This window comes from Callithrix jacchus, chromosome 2 (genome assembly GCF_049354715.1).
Source record: "Callithrix jacchus isolate 240 chromosome 2, calJac240_pri, whole genome shotgun sequence".
NCBI classification, from domain to species: Eukaryota; Metazoa; Chordata; class Mammalia; order Primates; family Cebidae; genus Callithrix; species Callithrix jacchus.
This window is the reverse complement of record NC_133503.1, coordinates 88745355-88770226: the sequence shown is the minus strand read 5'-3', so window position 1 is coordinate 88770226 and position 24872 is coordinate 88745355. Positions and strand designations below refer to the sequence as shown.

The following is a 24872-nucleotide window of genomic DNA, read 5'->3' as shown; positions in this document are numbered from 1 at the left end:
AATATGTATTTAAAATATCGATAAATGAAATATATATTTCAAACTTGTTTTAATGTATCATGTGAATATCTTCTCTCTATGAATGTGCCATACATTTTAAATATATTTGTGTCTGTATACATATATGAATAAGAGAGAAGTTAGAAATCTCATGAATGTAACTTATTTATTTATTTCTTCAAAAGTTTATAATCAAGCACAAAATGTAAGCAATAAGAACCTAATTTAAAACACTTTGTTGTAGTACCTTTCCTTTGATTCATGTATGTTTATTGTTAATTCATTCAATGTATATTCTTATTCTAGATATAAATGCACAGGATTTCCTGCCCTCTGGGAGGTTATAGTCTTGCCAAGGCGACAAACCTTAAGGTGCTAATGATACAATTAAATATCACCAGGTGGCACATGGTGTGAAGGACACACACAGGAGCTCTAGGGCTGCATAACAGGACTTGTGGTCAATCGGAAAGAGTGCCTTGAAGAGATACAGGGGCTAATTCTTGAAGGGCAGGTGAGGGACATGTGTGTATGTGTGCATGTGTGCACGTGTGTGTGTGTGTTGGGAGGAAACAGTGAGAAGGTACTAGTCCTAAGTAGAGAATGACTTATGTAAGAACCTAGCATCTTCTAGGCACTAAGAGAAATGAAACAGCGTGGAGTGAGGGTGAGTTGCACAGGAGCATCTTGGTGTGGATTGCATGACCTGGATCCTGGGGAGTCCTGTAGCCTTGTTAAATATTTGTTCTTTATGTTAAGAGCAATTGCAAACTAATTAAAGGATTTTAATAATTTATATTGTGTGTGTGTGTGTGTGTAATAGATACATATTTAAAGAAAGTCTTCTCTAACTGCAAGGCAGAGAATGGATTGAATGGAAGAAAGAGTGGATCGGATACAGCAGAGTTCTATCCTTACTACCTTACTTGTAATGGTTCCAGAATATTTTTTTGTTGAGCTAGTTTAACATCTATAGGGAAAATTAAAATAGATCACTTGAGTTTTTTTAATTCATACTTCACAAATGCAAAAAGGGATTATAGCTATTGAAAGCTGTAAGCTAATGTTAAAGTTGACAGTTCCATTATCTTGAGTTACAGCCTCCTTCTGAACATGATTAACATAATAGAATCATTTTGAAGTGTATACACACAAAATGCATGTAGATGCATCTTTTACATCTATTAAGTTACTAAAGCAATCGTGATGGAGGATATTGCATTTTTCACACTTTACAGGAAGCCTCAGTTGAAGCATGCAGTCTGTTAAAATAAGATAGCTGATGAAAACAGGAATTGAAGTTAGCAATGATATTTCAGCCATCATAATGTTTGTTACGAAGGAAAGAAATGAGGTGTAAACACCTCATTTACTAAGACTTACGGACAAGTAAATGTGAGAATTACATGTAGTGACTATAGCATGTATTACGTTTAACTACATAGAGCTATGTGATGCTCTAATATTACTTTCCTCCTTAGTACTAGTTTTATGTTTCCTTATCCTAAACAGCATTTCTGCATGTGACAATTAGAAGAAGTAGTGCATGATGATTTGGGGCATTTCTACTTATTTCGAATGTAGCTCACAAATGCTTATAGTTGTATAACAAAATGAATTAAATGAAACCAGGTACTTAGGTATTATATTATGGGTCTTAAAAAGCACATGAATATCTTGTTTTACAAATTGTGGCATTAAAATTGTTACACCATTTAGTGTTTCAATTAACATAAACTCCTGGATCTTATGTAACTTTTCAAGGCTGCAAGGGTCTGTTAACATTTTTACACAAATCTTATCTAGAGTAGAATTTTATATTTATATCTGGGCTATGTATATACTATCTATACTATGGCTATAAAACAATTAGACTTAAAAAAATGAATGTACTAAGCCAGGCACAATGGCTTGCTCCTGTAATCCCTGCACTTTGGGAGGCTGAGGTGGGTGGATTGCTTGAGCTTAGGTGTTCAAGACCAGCCTGTGCAACATGGCAAACTCCCATCTCCACAAAAAAAAAGAAAAAAAAAGAAAAAAAGAAAAAATTAGCTAGGCATGGTGGCACACGCCTGTAATTCCAGCTGCTCAGGAGGTCGAGGCAGGAGAATCTCTTGAACCTGGGAGGCAGAGGCTGTGGTGAGCCAAAATTGCACCACTGCACTCTAGCCTGGGTGACAGAGTGAGACCCTGTCTCTCTCTCTCACACACACACACACACACACACACACAGAACCTACTAAAACATGTGCATTCATCTACAGTCTATGTACAAATACTACCTACATTCTTTTATCAATGCTGTAAATGTACATTTTTTAGGAACTGAGCTTTAAAATTTCAACTAGTATCTAAACTCTTTAATATGTCGACACTACAGGGCCTTCTGCAACTTCTTATCTGCTTTTTTGGCCATGTGTGGTATTGATATGCTATCCACCTACTTTATTTTTTACCAATATGGAAAAAAATTGTACTTCATACCTACATGCCACTGTATATGCTGTTGACTCTGCCAAAAAAAGAAAAAAATGCCTGGGTCAAATGTAATGTTTCTTGGATTCTATGTGTCTCTTCTTTCTTGGATTCCATTTCTACCATGCCAGAGTATCTCCTTAATTAACTTTTAAATAATGAATGTGAAGGAAGTGTCTTTGTCCTTAATATCTAAAACTATTTTAATTTACCTTTACAATGGATTGTTAATTTAGCCAGGTATTAATATTAGGGTTGAAATAATTAGTCCTGAAACTTTTGAAGTTACTGTTAAAATGTCTTTCACCATCTATTCCTCCTGAAGAGACTGTATTGATCATTGGATTTGTATCTTTTTCTGAGTGCCATGTAATTGACACTCTTTATCTTTTTTTTGATTCTCATCAGCACTCAGTTGGCCCTTTACATCTGAAACTCCATTTCTGTTGTCAACCATTAAATTTTTGTTCTTCTATTATTTATTTATTTTTTGAGACGGAGTTTTGCACTTGTTACCCAGGCTGGAGTGCAATGGCACGATCTCGGCTCACCGCAACCTCCGCCTCCTGGGTTCAGGCAATTCTCCTGCCTCAGCCTCCTGAGTAGCTGGGATTACAGGCATGCACCACCGTGCCCCTAATTTTTTGTATTTTTAGTAGAGACGGGGTTTCACCACGTTGACCAGGATGGTCTCGATATCTTGACCTCATGATCCACCCGCCTCGGCCTCCCAAAGTGCTGGGATTACAGGCGTGAGCCACTGCTCCCAGCCCCTGTTCTTCTATTATTTATCTCATTATTACCATCTCACTTTTTTCTCCTTTTCTGTTTCTAGAACTCCTTAAACAGTTATTGAAGCTCTAATATTAATCTTTTTTGCTCTATGTCTTTTAACTTTTTCCTTGTGTTTTTAAAATATATTTTTGCTTTATGTTGGATAATATTCTAAGATTTTTTATCTTTCAGGTTATTACTCTTTTAAAAATTTAACATTTGTTTTATATTCCAATTTTTTTAATTTTATGACTGCTTATTTTACATACATGTGATTATTTTATAACTGCAGTACATTTTCAAGCATCTCTAAATAGATTAATTAGATTTACTACAAAGTTCTATTTAGTTCACTAATAATGGAAGTTTCATCTTCAACATTGATCAATTCATTCATTTTGGTCCTTCTGTTTTGTGTTGTTGCTTATCCCCAAAATCTCATGATTCTTAGTCATATGTTCTTATAATATAGATATTTTAGAATCTTCCCACATATGGAGCAAGAGCAAATGGCTGGCTTGCTGTACCTATATTTTCATGGGATTCCCAATGGGAAAAAAATGGAGAGTTTTATTCTGAGCTGCTATAAACCATACTCAGAGCCTTCTTATCCAGAGACATTGTTCCATATTTTTATAGCAAGGATTTCAATTGTTTACTTATGGTTATTAGCTGTTACTATGTTGCCAGTCATGTTGTATGTGAAAGAGTGTGGGGCCACTCAGCACAATGTGTTCTCATGAAATACAGTGATTCAACAATGCCCCACTCTAACTTTTGCATTACTTCTCACTTCCACTTTTTCTGTATTCCACTTTCAAATTTGAAATCCTTCGGGGACTTCATCAGTGCTTTTCCCACCTTTATTATTAATTCATTTATATATTTATAACAATCTCTGGTTAAATTTCATTTTTCTCTGAAAATTTTCTGAGTTTATTACTATTCTTACATCTTTACTCTCATTTAAATATGATTTGTAAAGGAAGACATGAAGTACATATGGTCAGTCTCATTTAAACTAGAAACTTACTTTTAATATTCAATGTCTTACACATTACCAGATGAATAGTACTTGCACAATAAATATTAATTGAATCCAATTGAACACACAGAAAAATAAGATAAATTTTATTATAGTTTTACTTGCTTTTGACCGAAAATATTATTAGGTATTAAATACTTAATTTATCAGGCTCAACTATAAATAATAATTGTTGTTTATTTTAAAAATCTGGTTTATTTCCAGAGAACAAGATGTTAAGTTGCCACTTACATGCATGTTACAAAAGGAAACAACACAACACCTCCCAAAAATGCACCATATTCTGTTTCCAAAAAAACTTGCAAAAAAAATTTAGTAAAATTTTTTAAGTATATATCTTCCACATTTACTTACCGACTGTATGATTAGATGTGTACCTTTGTGTGGGTGTGTATATTTTATTCTCACTGTTTGTTTTAGTATCTCTTTAAGATAACTTGTGGCTTTGGAATATCCTTTCTCCTTTATTTTGTAGAAGAACCATAGCTTTTCAGTGGGCACATTGAATTCCAGATAAAAGTCTACATTCTCCAGTGTCCATATGTCAAAGTAACTTAATCTTGACTGGTGAGATGCAAGCAAATAAAATGTATTGCTCTTAAAACATCTCCTTAAAAAAGAGTAGTTATGCCTTCCCCACCCTTTTTCATTTTGCCTCTTGAAATGCTTATGTGAAGTCAGGGCCGCAGTCCTGGATTTGGACATGAAAATGGAGGCCACCCTCTTGGTATAGCAGAGCAGAAAGTTAGACAGACCCTGGGTCTCTGACAACATCAAGATTGTCTAACTTACTCTGGATTACATTTATTATGTATGTAATATGCTTTCTCGAACATACAAGGGAAAGAAGAAAGAGTTAAATAATATGATTATGGTGTTTGAGATGTTTCAGACTGCAAAGAAAGACATGCTTAGTTGCTTTCGGTGATAAGGAGAACTTAGGAACAGTGTGGAACTAGGTAAGGAGCCCATTGGCCTCATTTCTAAGAAACAATAATATCATTAATGAAATATGTTTCCTCTAAAAATCCAAAGACAGATCCAGGAACCCAATGCAGTTCTAGTCTTCCCTTTGGAAGCAAGCATTTAGTGAAGATCCCCTGAGCAACTTTTCATACTGGACATTGGACATTTTCAGAAGTCAAAAGAGGCCCAAGTCACTCCTAATTTTTAAAGTTTTTATAGATTCTTTTAAATAAATACCGAAGAGAAGTTAACCAAATCATGAGATAATTTGAATATTTCCATTTATTACATTGTTTCTAATGTAAGTACCATTCACTATAATTTTACCTTTCAGAAGAGAATCACAGGATTTATTCACACATATTAATTCATATACAGTCTGTCAGAAATACTATGATCTAGCAGCAGAACAGAAAGTTGTAGGCTGTATAATGAACTGCTTGTTTTCATTCTGTTAGTAGATCATTAGAATAGGTGGGTAGAGATTTTTAACATTTTATATGAAGTCTATGTGCTGTAAATATGAACTCATGGCAAAGTGGCCCTCCTGTGTCCTGGCTGGAATATCCTCATTGTTGACTCCACTAAGTCCTGCTTTTGCTTTGTTAGGCTTATATTAGGGCTCTTCCAGAGGAGGATATGCCAGTTGCCATCCTGTATATTATGCCTGTGTTGGACACAGTTCTTTTATCCACCAGCATTTGAACTCAGCTACTGAGAAAGGTCAAATAGTTATGGGAAATGTTGTTTTTACCTATCTCCTTTTCTTGGTAGAAATTTATTTAGTTCCCATTAATTTCTTTTTTCGGTTCTTTGCTGCTAATGTCACCATATTTAAAATATGAGTGTTTTATAAGTCAGTCTTAAAGATCTTACAGAAATCTGTAAATGTTCTGGAAAAGGTTTCAGTCAGGGTTAAATTCCTTTTTTTCTCTCCATTAAGGTTGTTATTAAAAATTTTTGTGGGCAAGAACTGTTGACCAGGAGGAGCTAAAGATTCACTCAAATTGAAGGAGCTACCAAGAGAAGAAGATAGGTAAAAACAAGAGAAGGAGATAGGTAAAAACGAAATTTCCCATAACTATTTGACCTTTCTCAGTAGCTGAGTTCATTTTGTTTTGTTCTTAAGGCAATTGAATTATATGTTATATATTTTTTGATTAAACAGGGTAAGCAAGATTTAGGGAAGTTCGAAATAGACTTAGTGCTATCTGGAAATTTATTTTAAAATAAATATATACTTAAACTCTCTTAGTGGTTTTGGAGTTGGACTAAACTCCTTTTTATGTCAAGCTTTAGAGCAAGATTGATGAGCAACACAAAATAGGAAGAGAGTTCACCAAATCTCACCAATTCTTTATTTTTCGCTAATATATTGTTATGTGCCTTTCTGGGCCACCTGGGATTGAAGGAATTAAAGATGTTGAAAATCAGACCCAAATGTGGAAAGCTGGTGAAGTATGGAAATAAAGGCAATCAATGACTTTTCTCATAGTGTCTACATTTATTCAATTCCCTCATTAGGCAAATTCTTAGTGAATTCTTACTATGCGTAGTCACTGCGCTCTCTGCCAAGGATAAAAGATGGAAAGACATGCTTATATGTTCTGTGGGGAATACACATAAATAGTCTCAGTACATTAAGGCAATTGTAATAATAAAAGTACAAAGCACATTGGGAGCAAAGGAAAAGGAGCTACTAATAGTTGTTTTTTTTTTAATCTTGCTACTTTGCTGAATTTGTTTACCAATTCTAGTAGTGTTTTGGTGGAGTATCTAGTCTTTTCTAAATAGAAGGTCATATCATCTGCAAAGAAAGATAATTTGACTTCTTACTTTCCAGTTAGTATTACCTTTATTTCTTTATCTTATCTAATTGCTGAAGCTAGGACAACTGAATTCTACTCTAAAGACACCTCTGTGATGCCATTACCTTTATTCATTGTAGTTTAAGATTTATAGAAGTAATATAAACAGAATTTGGATTCCCACAGATAACTTAGATTATATAATTATTTAATTTCTTCTAAATCTGCTTTTCTGTTTTGAAAATAGATATATTTTTCCATATGTAAAAATATTGAGCTCACGTGATTCCTAACCTGTATTTATCATTATTCTTAATTATTCCACATTCTACTATAGCTTCCTTGTATACGTGGCTTAAAATAACCTCCTGGGATTGTCAAACACAACACCTGCCATCATCCTTCTTTTGAAACTCTCTGTGTAGTTGGTCTGAGTGTTGTGGGTTATTGTTAATCTGAAACTCTCTTTGTTTCACTGTGATTAACAAAGTCCTCCAAAGACCAGAATAGCTACAATTATTTTGACAAATGACTCAATTTCAAGTTTGAGATACATTTTTTTTCTGAATACCTGATGTTTAGATGTGGATATTCTTAGATTTATGATTGATGCCATCCTAACTTCTCACCTCCAAATGTCTGCAAAAAATCTATCCATTCAGTCCTACTTTCTTTCATTTTGTTTTATCTTTAATTTCTATCATGGCTATAATTACTATTTCTTTATGTGCAATTTCATACTTTTAAATACCTTAAGCAAAACAGAGATGTGCAATTATAAAAATACAGTGGATTTCTTTTCTGGGTGACTTATTTTCTTCTCACTTGGCTGTAATAAAATCTAATTGGCCAAGCAAATAAAATGCAGTCCCCTAAATATGTTTTCCACATAGCATCTGTAATAATTACTTATTTTGTTTATTTCTAAATCTATTTAGCTAATGTTAAATATTTACTATTCAACCTTAAGAGAATGGGGAAGAGTCCCTGCCCTTTGCTGCAAAATGGATGGACTTGGAAGACATTATGCTAAATGAAATAAGTCAAATGCAGAAAGAAAAATATTGTTTGATCATACTTATATGTAGAATCTAGAACCACAGCAACAAAATCAGTTTCCAGGGTCTGAGTTGGGTCACAAGGAATGGGGAAATGTAGGTCAAAGGATATGAAACAGCAAATATGTAGGATGAACAAGTTGAAAGATTGAATGTACAGTGTGGGGCTATAGTTAATAGTCGTGTATTGTACCTAGAATTTTTGCTAAATGAGTAGATTATAGCTGCTCTTGTGGGTAGAAATGGATAACTATGTGAGATGATGCATATGTTCATTGGTTCCACTGTAGAGACCATTTCACTGTATATGTATCTTATAACCTCATGGATACGTTAAATAGTCACAATAAAATGTATTTACCAAATGTTAACATTTTCTCAGAATGGCTTTATATCATTTTAAAAGAAATAATATATTGATGCTATATAGCTGAGGCCTTTCCTTATTGGTTCCTATTCCTCCTTCTCTGAATTTGATGTGTATTATTTATTTTAATGTTGTATTAACTAAACTACCTGTGCTTCTATGCATAAACAAAATATATGTACTGAATATATCTTTTTATCATTTCTTAAAATATTCAACATTAGGATTTTGAGACTTATCTGTGCTGATACATATAGTTTTAGTTAATTCATTTTAACTACTTTATATTTGCTTATGCAATCACTTTTTGATAGATATTTAGGTTGTTTCTAATTTCGTGCTATAACAAAAAAGAAAAATCCTGCAAGGAATATCCTTTTGTATTTCCAACCCTGTGAACATCTATTGGACTTTCCCTGGCATAGTCTAGGCTGTGTTCCTAGTAGAATTGCCAAAAAGTATGTACCTTATTCGATTTATAAGATATTATTTAAAAGTTGCCTGAACTGACTGAATTTACATTTGCACTGACAATGTATAAGTTCTAATTATGCACATCATCATCAATAATTGGGATTATCAGGTGGTTTCATTTCTACCAAATCATTGAATTTGAAATGTTATGTTGTTTTCTCAAATTTGCATTACCTCAATTACTAGTAAGACTGAGTGTGTGGTTTTTGATGTTTGGAAATTTGTGTTCACTCTATGTGAATTACTACTTCATAATCTTTTTACCACTCTTGTGTGCGTGCGCGTGTGTATGTGTGTGTGTATACGTGAACATGAACTCTCAATTATATTTTATTTATTCACCTAAGTTGGTATTGGTACTATACTGTTGCTTTGCTTAAGAAAGATTTGGGCTAAGTTTTGTGCTTGAAATTAATATAGCTGCATCAGGTTTCATTTGGATATTTGTCTGATATATCTTATTTCTGTAACTTTATATTGTCTTTCTGTGTCTCTTTTTGGCAGCAATCCCTACATTTGTATATTATTTTAATCTATTTACATTGTTGTGATTTCAAATATATTGCAATCATTTTGTTCTATTATATGCTAGAGTGACTTTCATTTATGATGCTTTTTGTTGTCTTTTTTAAGATTTCTCATTTTCTGCCTTTTTAGATTTGTTGAGTTTTCTTTACTTGTTATTTCCTATTTATTTTTGAAGTGATAATTTTATATCTATTATTTCAGTAGTTTCTCTAAAATTTACACATGTACTTTTGACTTAATAAAGTTTAATCAGTATCAGATAGATAATAATTTTCTTCACACAAAGCAAAGACAATGACCTTAAATGCTTTAATTCTGATTATTCTACAGTCAGACATGTTAATTTATTTTTAGTATTTTAGCTTCACATTTTTCTTACCCTATCCCAAATTAGTCATTACTATGTTATTTTTTTGTAATAAAACCATAATTTGACTTACTTGTTTACCAGTGTCTTTGTTCATCTGTGCTTCTTTTTTGTCGATGATTTTTTTTTTTTTTTTTTGAAATGGAGTCTTGGTCTGTCACAATTTCAACTCACTGCAGCCTCTGTCTCCCAGATTCAAGCAATTCTCCTGCCTCAGCCTCCAGAGTAGTGGGGATTACAGACACCCACCACCTCACCTGGCTAATTTTTGTATTTTTAGTAGAGACAGGGTTTACCATGTTGCCAGGATGGTCTTGATCTACTGACCTCATGATCCGGCTGCCTCAGCCTCCCAAAGTGCTGGGATTACAACCATAAACCACCGCACCTGGCTTATGTTTCTTACATTCCAGTTCTTCCTTCTGATTATTTACCTTTCACTGAATTTTCATTTATCAGTACTTTCAGTACTGAGCTATAAGAGCAATACTCTTTCAGTCTTTGTTGTCTAAAAATATCTATTTATCTCACTTCTATATCAGTTAAACTATATTAACATTCCCAATTATTTTTCAGTATGAACCTATTTCTAAATCATCTTGGGACCACGGTTACTTGTGTGAAAGTCTGTCGGCCTAATTTTTGTTACTTTATAAATATTTGGTGTTCCTTTTTTTGTTGTTGTAAAACTTTTATCATTGTTTTTCAGTGTTTTCTAGTTTCACTGTGGTATGTTTGTGTGAGGGTTTGTTTATATTTTCTTGTTTGAAACTCTGTGTGCTTTAACTAGAAGACAATTTAGTTCTGAAAAGCACTTATTCATTATCTGTTTGAATATTACTTCTTTCACTTCTGCAACTCTTTTAAAAAATTTGTGGTACTTTATCACCTCATCCCAAAGGCTCTCACAGAATAGCTGCTATCTAACTCTCTGACTTCATCTCTCACAGTCTCCTTGAGCCAAAACAGTCTTTAAATCACTCATACTCAGGTGATCTTTTCTGTCTGTCACAGGGCCTTTAGCAGGCTCTTTCCTGAGAAGACTGCTTGAACCACTCTTCTGCCAGTAAGCTCCCAACTCTTTCTTACAGAATGCTTCACTGACCTTTCTGATGGGGTCTTAGTCCCGTCTTATAACATCTTACATTTTTCAGAGCCTTTGAGCCAGTTGCGCTTTTAAAATTACTTGTTTAAGGATCTAGTCAAAGTCAGGCTCTTCCACTGGATTCCCTGCTCCATTCAAGCAGTGTTTTGTTTTTTATTCTCTTGGCATTTTAGAGGCACTCAGGAATTAACAATATAGAAACTAAACCAGGTAGGAAGCCCAAAACCAGCAGGGTCTGAGGTGGCATTTATTCATCTCTAAATATCAGCTTCGCTTCCCTCATCGTGGACACGTTTTCTCTCCTTTGCTGCAGTATTTAATACAATAATATGTGCGGGGTAGATACCTCCAGGTGAAATAGAAAACAGACCCATGAGCCAAGACTGTCTAGCTCTCACTTTCTTTTTTTTTTGAGACGGAGTTTCGCTCTTGTTACCCAGGCTGGAGTGCGGAGTGCAATGGCGTGATCTCGGTTCACCGGAACCTCCGCCTCCTGGGTTCAGGCAGTTCTCCTGCCTCAGCCTCCTGAGTAGCTGGGATTACAGGCACACGCCACCATACCTAGCTGATTTTTTGTATTTTTAGTAGAGACGGGGTTTCACCAAGTTGACCAGGATGGTTTCGATCTCTTGACCTCGTGATCCACCCGCCTCGGCCTCCCAAAGTGATGGGATTACAGGCTTGAGCCACCGCACCCGGCCTCTCACATTCTTTAGATAGCCTTTCACTTTAATTTCTATATAAAGCTAGAGAATATGCAACCAACTTGGTGGTCATTATGGATAAATTTTGTTTTTCCCATTTTCTTCTAGAATAACTGAGCAAGTTTTGAAGTAACAACCACTTCCAAAAATCTAATTGGAAAGAAAATGCTTTTGCTCACACTTAAACTGAAGGAGTAACCCTCGGAGCATTTACTTAAGAAATATTTGCTAGGCTCCTAAATAGTACCAATTGTTGTGTTAGGCCTTTAGAATGCAATAGGAAAAACAAAGAAGGTCTCTACTCCCACTGAGATTAGGGTCTTGCTGGGAAACATGATTCTGCTACTCACAATATCACTCAAAATGTAATTTAAAATAATGTGAATCCTTCGCATGAAAGAAGACAACTTGTGAACATTTAACACATTAACTTGACCTGTAATTATCTTAGGACAAGGAAGGTTTACTTCACATGTGACTCTTCAGCCAAGATTTTGAAAAGGTGTTAAGAGTTAACTAGACTAGGAGAAAAAGGAAGAACATATCAATAAGAAATATTAGTTTGTGCAAATGTTCTGTGGCAGGAAGCAGACTGGCAATTGTGAGGGCCTAAAGAAGACTAGAGATATTGGGAACAGAAACAGAGTTGAGGATTGAGAGTTATTTAGGAGTGTGAGACAGTGACTGGAACCTAAAAAGCTAAAGGTGCCAGTCATATAAGCTAAAGAGCCAATCATATGTTTAAAAATTGTGTGAGCTGGTTGGTTGTTAATCACAACAGTTATTAAAAGTGAAACTGAATAAACTTATAATTAAACAAATTACATTAAAAACCAAGGTTTTCTAATTATTCCATTACTTTTACTGATTTACCACAGTTCACTATGATTTGTGCTCCTGTTTATTGATGTATAGTATATCAATGCAGTGGAAACACTTTTTGATCGTGTGCTACTGCACATTTCTTCACAACCTCAGATTCAGTAATGTCGCATTACTAACCTGAAATCAACCACAGTGGGATTTTACACCTGAAAGTTGATAAACCTTTTGAAAGAAGACATTCTTACAATGCCAAGAGCCAGCTGATAAACACTTATCAGTATGCCATTGATTGAGACTATGCAGAATCGTGATGTCTGTCTTAAGAATTGATCTTTGGCCAGGCGTGGTGGCTCAAGCCTGTAATCCCAGCACTTTGGGAGGCCAAGGCGGGTGGATCACGAGGTCAAGAGATCGAGACCATCCTGGTCAACATGGTGAAACCCCGTCTCTACTAAAAATACAAAAAATTAGCTGGGCATGGTGGTGTGTCACTGTAATTAGCTGGGCATGGTGGTGTGTGGCTGTAATCCCAGCTACTCAGGAGGCTGAGGCAGGAGAATTTCCTGAACCCAGGAGGCGGAGGTTGCGGTGAGCCGAGATCATACCATTGCACCCCAGCCTGGGTTACAAGAGTGAAACTCCATCTCAAAAAAAAAATTGATCTTTATCACAGGAGAAATGAGCTGGCATCAAAAGGATTTAAACAAGGAGTTAACAAAAGCATATTTCTGTTTCAAAAAAAAAAAAGTCAAGACTACTGAAAAGGAAAAGGAAGCAAAGTGCTTTTGGAAAGTCCATATGGTAAATCATTCAGGCTCAGAGTAGGATTACAGAAGTGAAAATGGAGGAAAGTGGATAGATTTAAGATTTATTACTTAGGAGCTAAAATAGAAGGACTTGTTCTCCTGACCAGAAGAAGAGTGAAAGGGTGATATCAAATATAGTTTCTGGATTTCTGATTTTTCAAATGGGAGGTTTGTGTTGTCATTTGCTAAAATAGGAAACACTAAAGGAAATTTGTTGAATTTATTATGTTTGTTGAATATTTTGAAACTGTAGAGTTTGCAGACCTTTGAGATCCAAAGACTCAACCCTGGTGACATGTACCTGCCTGGTGGAATCAAGCACTTAAGAGCCTCATGACAAAGTAGAGTCTATATCCCGTCCAACGTCTAGATGCTTTTGGTGTTTTCATTTTGAGCCCAATCCTGCCACCGTGTGACAGAGAGCCAACTTCACAGTTGATTAAACTTAGACCTAAGAAAGAGAGGACAGAAAAATCTCCATATGGAATAAATGGGATGGAAATGTGTGAAATAAAGAAACTGTCTTCTTACAAAAACTCTTTTTAAAATAACCCATAACTTTTCCATTTTTATATGTGTATAACAGTACATGAGCAGTGGCTATGAGAATGACCTCCAAGACCTCTGAATGCAGAGAGTGTAAATGATGGAGGACCCTAATGCTGTACTCTGAAAGCCAGCATTTGAGCAGTGACCACACTGCTGCTCCCAGCAAATGACTGAACAGGGCAGAGATGCTAAGGTAGACCTGGGAGATGTCAGTCTCCCCAGCATCCTTGCCAAACACTCCTTAGAACTGCATTGTCTAAGATGCTTCCATTCAATGTTCCTGTCTTTACAATCTCTCTCCTTGACTTGGATTCTGACCTGAATTATGGTCTGATGCCTCTGCCAGCCTTAACTGAGTCCCTGCCTCCACTGCCTTGTGCCTGTAGTAGCCCTTGACTGCTGTGACTTCCTGTCATTCCCCTAGTGATAGTAAACATCTGCTTTTTATTAGTTTTGGGTCCTGGGCTCAAATAATTTTCTTTGACTTTCGTCAAAGTGAGACAGCTTTTGCTTCTACCCTCTCCCAGAAGCAAAAGATATTTTGTGTCTTAGAGGTTGAAGGGTTTCTTGCTACTGCACCAGCAAAGGTTCTGCTTTGCAAGGGAGAAGAGTCTGAGAAATGGATGGGATTTTGTGCCTGTGTGCCCAACAGGGAACTCTCTTCAGTCTCTCTCCTCCCCTTAGCATGAGAGGTCCTTGAAAAGGAGGCCATGAATGAGTGCAGATGATGATACTGTATCTGTGATTCCTAAGGATTCTAAATTGTCATGATAGCACATATCAAATGTTAATTAGCCATCAAAGTTTTAGTTGTTTTCTTTACTCACTCGGATGGCTGCTGCCTTTTTTTCTTGTGATTTTCTAAAGGTTGAACACTTGATGTCTTCTGTATATCTTCAGAGAGCTTGAAACACTTGACTGTTCAGTTCAGTTGGTTGCCTTGTGAGGGCAGGTCTCTGCTGATCTCATGAAAAGTTATGATTTGGCAGATTATCTGTCTTTTTCTAATTTCAAAATTGGAAGCAGTGTTCTCCTACAGCTTTCTACATGTTAAGCAGAAGGAAAACTCCCTTCGATTATTTTTAAAAATCAGTTATATTCCAATATCAGGTTTCATCTTTTATGGGTGGGTATAGCAGAATCAGGGATAGAATGTATACATCAATCGTATGTTATGTTCTAGGCATCTGAAATTATGTTATCAAACAGTTGGCCCTCTGTGTGATGGTTGCTATTCTGTAAATTTATTGACTGAAAACATCAAGCATCAATGGAATGCACAGTTCAATATCAGTTAAGGCTCCCATAGCAGATTTCCCCTAGACAGAAAGAAATTGTTTCTAGGATACTTTGTTTTGGGTCATTCTTCAACACAATTACCTTGTCCTTTCCACTAGGTGGTTGACCAGATTGACACCCTGACCTCTGACCTACAGCTGGAGGATGAGATGACTGACAGCTCCAAAACAGACACGCTGAACAGTAGCTCAAGTGGCACAACAGCTTCCAGCCTAGAGAAGATCAAAGTGCAGGCTAATGCACCACTTATTAAACCCCCAGCACACCCATCTGCTATCCTCACAGTCCTGAGAAAGCCAAACCCTCCACCACCTCCTCCACGGTTGACACCTGTGAAGTGTGAAGACCCCAAACGGGTGTTTCCAACTGCCAATCCCCTAAAGACCAATGGCACCCTTCTACGAAATGGAGGCTTACCAGGGGGACCTAACAAAATTCCAAATGGAGATATCTGCTGCATACCCAACAGTAACTTGGACAAGGCTTCAGTGCAGCCTCTGATGCATAGACCTGAAAAAGACAGATGTACCCAGGCAGGGCCTCGAGAACGAGTTCGGTTTAATGAAAAAGTACAGTATCATGGCTATTGTCCTGACTGTGATACCCGGTATAACATAAAAAACAGGGAGGTCCACTTACACAGTGAACCTGTCCACCCACCAGGAAAGATTCCTCACCAAGGCCCTCCCCTCCCTCCTCCACCTCATCTCCCTCCTTTCCCACTAGAAAATGGGGGACTGGGAATAAGCCACAGTAACAGCTTCCCCCCTGTCAGACCTGCAACTGTGCCTCCTCCCACTGCACCAAAACCACAGAAGACGATCTTGAGGAAATCAACCACTACAACCGTGTGATGTATGCCCTTAAAAAACAAACAAAAAAATCTGATTTTTTAAAATTTTCTATATTATAAACATAAAATAATAAATAATGAGCACCTTCTACTCGAGCAATAAAAAGCCCAAATATATTAATCCTGCATTCAGCAAAGTGGCATAAAAATCACCTGGTAAGTATGCAGCACATTGCTTATATCCTGGGTATGCATTATTTTAAATGTTGTATCATTAAAGACCTCAGAATGATGAAAAATATGAATGCATTGTTTTTGCAGTTGACCTATGACAAACTGTGAACCTGCAGATTTCACCTATTTTGATTTAGTATAAGAGCTGGGATTTGATTCATTTTATTTATGCCTAAGTCATCTATGCATTAACATGTCATATTCTTAACTTTGATCTAATGCTTTTTACTAGAAAATTTTAATACTGAAGGACTATTTTATTATTTTTTTCTAAAGATGTTTGTCACTAGTTTTTCATTATTAAATGCTGAGGACAATACCAAGAAGTTTATTTTCTATATTATATAATTATGAATTATATGCTCAGCTATATATGTAATAAAATATTTTGGTCTGTGGAAGTATCATTATATCAATAAAAAATAGTAAATAATGATAAAAACCAAATGTTCCTCAGAATTAAAATGAAGTAGTGATTCATTTAATCTCAGTTTAACATTCATCAGAATGGGTTCCAATCTGATGGAGTTTGGAGAAGTTACAGTGAGTGCATATCTGAATTTTCTAAATGAAATATCATATTCCACATCATAAATAGAAATTAACGCACTGCATATGTTATACTTCCATTTGGTACTTCAAGAACCTTCTCTTGAGCTCTCCCTATGTTGCCAAGCCATCCTCATATTCAGCATTCTTCCAGATGTACCATAAACTATTACATCGAGGCTGTGGGGTGCTTTGCCTCCTGAATTAGCAAGCTCTCTGCCTCCCCAAATGAATTCACATTTATAAGAGAATTATAGGGGAAAATCTAAATGCTTCTGGTATGAGGATGAATTTAGCATTGGCTGTAATCTTTTCCCCTTCAGAGCTGAAAGATACCATGGGCTGTTGCTGTCCTCTAAAAGAAAGAGAAGGAATCTTTCCTTCTAACATCAAATAAAAATCCTTCTCTTCAGTCTTATTTACTAACTTAAGAAAATTTACCCCCCACCATGGGCCAAATTTAGCTTCCAATTGCATTAATTTCAACTGAGAAGATATTTTGTCTTGGAGTTAGAAATGAGTTTCTCTCCTCTAGAGTTATGATGAGGACAGGTTCCTGAAAACGACATTGGTTCATTTAGTGGTAAGAGTAAAGGGAGTCATCTTTTGTGGAAATGTATTTATTGCACAACTTGATAAAGAATCCAGTGGCTCTTATGAACATTTAGCTTTTGATCTCAAAACTGTAATCCTTGCACAGGGAGGTAGCCTTCAATCATATTTCTTTGATGCCTTTTTCAAGCTTTATCATGGTAATTTGGAATAGTGTTTTTGACAGCTTCTTATTAAAAATGATGATAGATTTTATATGGAATACAAAAAGAAAATAGGCCTTATTTTCTGAAGGAACAATCAAATTAGTGAAAATAAGAATGTCATGTTAAATATTTAGTCAGAATCCATTATATTTTGTAGGTGGTGGACATGAAGATAAGGAAAGCAAAATAATCCAATTTACAATAATCAGAAAGTTACAAAACATAGATCCATAATCAAGAAAGGCCACAATCTAAAATTTCTTATCTGTATTATTAGTATGTTTGATAGATATGAGTCACATAAATAAATAATAGACATTAAATACCAAAATAATGTGTTCTTAACTTTTTAATGCATGTATTTAGTCTTGATATAAATAAAACCAGGGTTTATCATATTTCTATAGTTATAATTACTTCCTTTCACATGTTTACCAAGAGCTAGATCCTTAAATATTATAAACAGTTGTAGAGACATGCAGTTTTCTTTCTTCAACCCCTCTTGCCTTTTCAGCCAATTACTGTGACCTAATAGTCACCCTCTAGTTTAAGACCGTGACACTTTTTGATGTCTGGGAACCAACCTTGGTTTCGAGGTAGAACTTTCTAGCAACCACACACCACCCACAGAACAGATAATTTCCTTGCGACAAAGCAAGATGAATAAATTGAATCATTCAAGCTGGTTGATTAAGGACATTGAGCCAGAAGCCTAGAAACAACCGCAGAGTTCCAAATCCATTTCTCTTTCTCTAAGCACAAAGTTTCTCCATGAAAGATCTTATTTTTCTGTGTGATTGGTGATGTATGCCAAAACTACACCTGTTTTTATTCACAGAAATAACTAACTACTGGCTTAGAAATCTGAGTTGAATACCTTCCCCAAAATGTTATAGTTTTGACCTTACTAATAAGGACCTTATTCTCTTATGATAGTTTATTTATAATCAACATTTAATATCAGATTATAGCAGTGTTAGGACTTATTTTGAATTTATTTATTCCATGCTATTTCATTTTTTATTAATGCCTGGCATACATTTTGCCAATAGGTTTTCTTGCCCAAGTGATAATTTTGCAGCATTCACTGAAACTTAGTTATATTTTTACATATATACAAATTTGTAAAACAAAAACCAGTTAACATAAAGCATCATAATATTTGCCTGCGAACTTGTAAAGTGTCATTAGTGACAGCACAGTTTTTTGTAATCAACCAATATTGCTTTCAAAATGTAAATGTTGAAGTGTAAGCTCTACACATCATTCATTAAATTATCATAAAATATAGTACATATTTCCTCTTCCTAAAGACCTTAAACAGAAATGTTTTCCTCAGATATTTGAAACTGTGTTTGGTTAGCAATGTGCATTTGAATACTTTTATTTACACATAGTGTTTACCACAGAGCTAGGATTCATACTCCCTTGAAGGTGATGTTTCCACAAAATGTAAAATGGTAATACACTTCTTATGAAAATATCCATTCATACTGTAAACATATAACATTTCAAAAGGCATTAATTAAATTGGAATACACAATATTTGTGTTTTTTTACTTTAGACAAAGATTATCCCATTTTTGAAGTTTATTGTATTTCTACTGATGAAAGGTGAATATAAAATAAAAATTGACCAAAGTTGTCTTCCGTCTACCAATAGTTATAGCAGTTGTAAAGGGAAATAAAACACATTTTTAAGGTTGTGCTTAAGCCAAATCTAAAAATATCTTCACAAAAATACAAGGGCATACCAAAACAGAAATTTTTCACTTTTCCAATTTGATGTTATTCATTTATTCCCTCATTCATTGAATAATATTGGAAGAAATGAATCTATTAGCAGAAGTGGTTTAATTAACCTAAATTATCCTGTGTTTGAATTTTAACTGCATCCTAATTGTTAAATGAATAAAGGAATATGATACAGTTGACATGGCTTTCTGTGGACAGATCAGCATGACCAGGGCAGAAGCTACTCACAGTCTCTGAAACTATACAAGACCTTGAATCTATAGAAAATCTAGAGTCTAATTATAGCTCTTTTTTGGTGCTCCATGAAGAGAAGTCTGAGTAGTTCTGCATATAATTGCATAGGGAATTGTGTGATCAAGTCATTAATCACCACCTCGACTGAATTTTTTTCCATGGATTATATGTGATAATGTGATACTGAGTATTGTAATTATCCTGAAGACTTTGTTTCGTGCTTCTAATTCCCTGTCAGCAGCACATTTTGCTATGACTTAAGCTCCAAGTTGTAGCAAAAGATTACATTGTAATGTAGTTCGATAAAATACTGATGATTTCTAAGTGGGGAAAGTATTTATGAGCAATAAAGTTCTATAAAAAGGCATATTACAAAAGTAGATAAAGTGCACAGCATCTGATAATTACTAGACGTTTTCACAAAATCACAACACATTCTCTGGGTCACAATGTGTAACTGACACAGTTTAAATGTTTACAGTAAACGTTTTGGAGTTTTTGAATTCTTCAAGTTACATGATTCTGAAATACTGGTAGATGTGATGCTACAATTAGGGCACACAGTAGTGTTGAATGTAAAACTGCAGTTGGCCTTATCTTTGTGGAGTAGCCATTATGTAGGCTGTCATTTCATTTGAAGCATTCGGATGTATCATGCTGATCTGCTGGAGAAAAAAAACCTGAAGTGTAATATAAAGAAGCTTTTCAAATAGCTCTCTCTTTAAAATACAGTTAAATCAACATGGGGTATAGAATTGTGTGAAGACACAGGGAAAATAAGTAGGAAATGTTGCTTATAATTTATATCTTCTAGACTCATAGATAGACTGATATGTTAACTTCTTTCTAAAACTTAACATATCTCTAATACTAATATATAACAAAGGAATTAGTACACTTATTTATAAATGGAGAAATTGTACTCTGCCAACATTTGCTTCTTGGTAAGTGTTGGGCTGGCATTTTGTGCTGCAAGCATGACTCACCATGTTTTCTCTCTCCACAATATCACCATTTAATTGTGTTCTTCATAGCCCCAAACTATGTAAAGCTTTCTGTTATTCTGATCAGTTATTTTGATGCTTGAAAAGGGTTACCTAATGTTGTTTTGACATTCTTAATGTGTTTGATCTTAGCAGAATATGAAAGGGATTTCAGGCAATTTAGCTACCATCTAAAATGAATGAACTGCTGAATAATGCAAGCTTCATTTTTGCATGTATTATACCAGCGGCTTCACCTTTTAATTTTTTCTCTAAGTTCAAAGACTATTATTTTGGATCCTTTTTCTAAGAAGTTCTGGTTCTTAGAATTATGCCACTGACCCTGACTGTGTCACTATCATACACTGGTGTTTCATTTGTGAATTTCATCTATTTAACATTGATCCCTAGAGCCAAAAGTAGCAATAGATCTACTCCATGGATCCTCTAAAGAGTGCATTAAAACTCTAATGAAAGCATTTGTATACTTTTGTTATTAGGCTATGGATATGATTTCCCTCTATTTCATAACATAATTGTCAATTATCCTAACCACTCAAAGGGATTTTAGACCAGCTAAATAAAACAATATGTGTCTCGAGTGGGTCAGAGTTCGTGGCAGCAAAACATGTGCTGTGGAATCCTTATCAAGAGCTTACTTTATTCTAAACATTCTTCTAAGTTTTTTGTGTGAATACAAATATCATTTCTTCATAACATCACTTTTTTCCTTCATAAAAACCCTATTTTTGGGACACAATTATTATTCACATTTTACATATGAGAAAACTGTGGCATTGGAAACTGACGGCCCACAATCTTAGCGCCAGTAAGTTGTCAACCTAGAATTATAAGGCAGGCAGTCTGCCTCCACAATCCATGTTCTTGACCACCTTTCAACACCACCTAAAACATTGATCCTGCGTTGTGTACAGGTAATCTGTAGAGCTGAACGTCATCGTTTTCTGGAATTTGCCTTAGAAAAGTGTTGGGAGATATAAGATAGAAAAATAAATGTATTTTTGTGTTAGTCAAGATAGACTAGGCTGTGTGCTATAGTAACAAATAACCCCAGTATCTCCGAGACATCTGAGTTATTTGTTGTGAACTCTGTGTCAGAATTCACCCTGGGCCTGGGAGAATCTTCAGAGCAGGTGTTTCTCAAGTAGTCATTCAATAATAAAGGCTGCATTGACCCTGGGAATCAAACATTCTCATCAAGGATCATCACAACACAGTAAGGGGCAACTGGAGAATTTTACTGCTTTTACATCAGTTAAGATTTGTGTACCAAAGACTGGTGCTTTGACGTGTTTGCATGTCTCACTGGCCAAAACTAATCACATGGTCTTGTTTGCAGTCCCCATATGACCAGAAATGGAAAACAATCAGCATGTGGGTGAGGGCTCAAGTCATGCCAACCACAGTTTCAAAGGGATAAATTTTTGGTGTTTGAATAATTTGAATATTTGATAGACTCCTGAAGACTTTGCTTTCTTATCTTTTTGTATTACCTAATGTTCACTTAATCTCACCATAAATTAGGATGTCATTTTATTTTAAACACAGATAGAAATGAATCTACAATAACCCCGCCGAACACTTAGTGGGGAACATTAACATTTACTATAATGAGAATTGAGTTTTATTACAATTTGTAACAACCGTGTTTGAATTCTGTCTGAGAATAGTTACCAATAGGCATTTTTAAGTTAAACATTTTAGAACTGCATACTAAATTTTTAGTTGGCAAGTTTCTGAATGAGTAATCTTTCCATTATAATTAGGTTCCTATATGAGTTGTCCCCCAAATATTACATAAACTTAATTTTAAGATACATACTTATCTCTCCGGAATAGCCAAATAAATGTCTTACTACAGAAATTTAGGATCATGATGATGTAAATCATTTGCATATATATAATATCAATTTAGAGGAGAATATATTAGTATAAAAATATCAATTCAAAACCAGAAAGCCTGTGTTTGAGTCTTGATCCTCTGAGGTCTTAAGTGCTTCTGATCAAATTACTCAACCAGGTTTGAGATTTGGTTTAAAATGAAGATAATGGTGCCACCCTTTCTACCTAATGGGGCTATCGAGTCATTAAGTATGTATCCTGAGATCACCTGGACTCCTCCACAATATAATAAACAATATCAACAGAAGGATGCTACAATTACACAAACCCCAATTGAACTTCTAAGACGTTGGTACTACAAGCTTCAGTTCTTTCCTAGACAGCAATGCTGAAATGCACAATGGATGAGGCAACATGGATATGCAATTTCAGAATTCAACAAGTCTGCAGCCTTCAGAGTTATTGAATAGACAGAACCACTAAATTATTCTACCTCATTCTTTTCATAGGTCAGAAATGTCTCCCAAACTTTTATAATATCTTCTAGATTGGAGCTAACTAGAGTATGTATGGTCTCATAGGAAATTACTATTTACCCAATGTTTTGCTTTAAATTTTACTGTGTTATTTGCATGGGATAAAAGCTCTTCTGCTAACACAGAGTGGGTTACATACATAGTTCAGCTCAGCTGAATCTTCTGTTTTATTTATTTATTCAAACCTCAACTCATGTGTCTCTTATAGTCACATTTATAGAAATGACATATATTACCCCTGCTTAATTTTATCTAATCCTTCACAAGGCATTGGTCCTGTACTTGTTCCTCAAATTACATGGTTTCACACATTTTATTTCTAAATATGTATTTCTGTAGTAACATTAATTGTCTGTCTTCTATTACCACCCAGTTTCCTAACAATTTCCCCTGCATTCCTTTTCTAAAGGACACCACCTGCCAACATGTTGTTATGAGGCCCTAATTATTTAATGAATGTGAAAATACAATAAAACCTTGAACAAATACAAATTATTGTTATTAATTTGCGACACTTCTTACCAAATTACTCATGCTCCTTGTTAATATGGAGGATTGTTTTGTATTTGCCTTAGTTGTTGCTAATGATATTGTTTTCATCTTATTTGTAATCATTTTACTTCGATATCTTTGTAGTTTATATTGTCAGATAAGCCTAATGATTTTCTTAGAATCCTACCAATTCATTTGTAGAAGTCTCATTTTTGATGAACTACATTTTGTGAATTAGGAAGTCAGCAAATGAACATGATACAAATCTAAAAAAGCTGAAAAGTTTTCTTTATTAAACTGTTTTGACAGGTGTAGCCTAGCTTTAATTATGATAACATGTAATAGCACATGGATAAATGGATTTAGAGTATAATTCGTCAAACTAAAGTCTAATACAGTAGTCTCTTTATATCTTCTAAAAATGTTCATATAAGAATAAATCGGCTTTTGTTTAAAAAAATCTAGGTTTGTGGTTTAAAACTTAAGTTTTCAGTGATATTTTAAAAATTTGACAAAGCATTAACTATTGCTTTGCTTTAATTAAAGTTTGTGATTTATTTAAATATATATCTCAGTGAAGTGCATTTCAAAAGGACTGAGAACTGAATTCCTATGGTTACAGTGACTTATGACTTCATACATTTACCAATATGAATATTGCCAATAAAAGTCCAAAAATATCATCTGGATCTATTATTTTCAACCAATTCTAACCACCCTTTATGACAACAAAAGGAGTATTTGCTTTATGTTACCTCCTTTTAAAAACTTTATAGTTGTAGCAAATAATGATTGTATCTTATGTGATATTGAAAATACAGTACTGAAGTTCTGGGTTTTATAAAACAGATTTCTTTTTCTAAGTGGACTTATCAATCAGTTATTAGAGAATTAATATTAAAATTAGCTCCTCCATATGACTTCTCAGTCATTTTTTTGATTACCTAAACTGCAACTTTCCACTACAGTTAGCTTTTTCATCTCTCTCACTTTTTTAATCTAAGTAATATTAACTTTTTGCCATGCCTCCCTTTTAAAGTCGCTCCCAATGACTCTCCTCATTTGGGCTTTTATCATCTCCCTTCTGAAGGTTGCATTTGCCACCTGACTGCTCACTTGACCCCTTGCCTTAGTTTCCACTCCATTCTGCCAATACCCAACAGAGAAAGTTTCCTCGCACCATTTCATCTCAATCCAAAAATTCTGATGGTTTAAGACTATCACTATTTAAATGTCTTACCTCTGGGCTTGGCAGTTCTAACAAAAATACTTGAAAGCCTATCTTTATAATCTCGCCGATACTGAAAAGGCTGCTCCAGCTGGGTAGTCTAATTACTGTTCCCCTGATATGCCTTGCCGCACCTTCTTCTGGACTTGTGGCTCAGCCTGAAATAACTTTGTTTTGTAAGTCCTGCTCTGTAGATTTTCACCATTTATCTGAATCTTACCCTAACTTGTAAAAAATCTTATTCTAACTTCCAAAAATAAAACACAGTGGTAAAATGAGTACAACACAGGTAAAAAA

At 34.9% G+C, this 24872-nt stretch overlaps 1 protein-coding gene across 2 annotated transcripts in view; it reads left to right on the top strand.

Moving 5' to 3' along the window:
• The window catches only part of PRR16 (proline rich 16), a 338026-nt gene that overhangs the window by 217399 nt on the left and 95755 nt on the right, over nucleotides 1-24872 (top strand). Inside the window, exon 2 of one of the 2 annotated variants that reach the window (XR_004739662.3) lies at nucleotides 15249-16159. Coding sequence is in view for 1 of the 2 variants with exons in the window: in XM_002744656.7 (XP_002744702.1) it covers nucleotides 15249-16004 (756 nt within the window). In the remaining variant the exon portion in view is untranslated. Of the gene's footprint in view, nucleotides 1-15248; nucleotides 19130-24872 lie in introns of those variants that run through there. The other variant, XM_002744656.7, reaches the window with a different exon arrangement.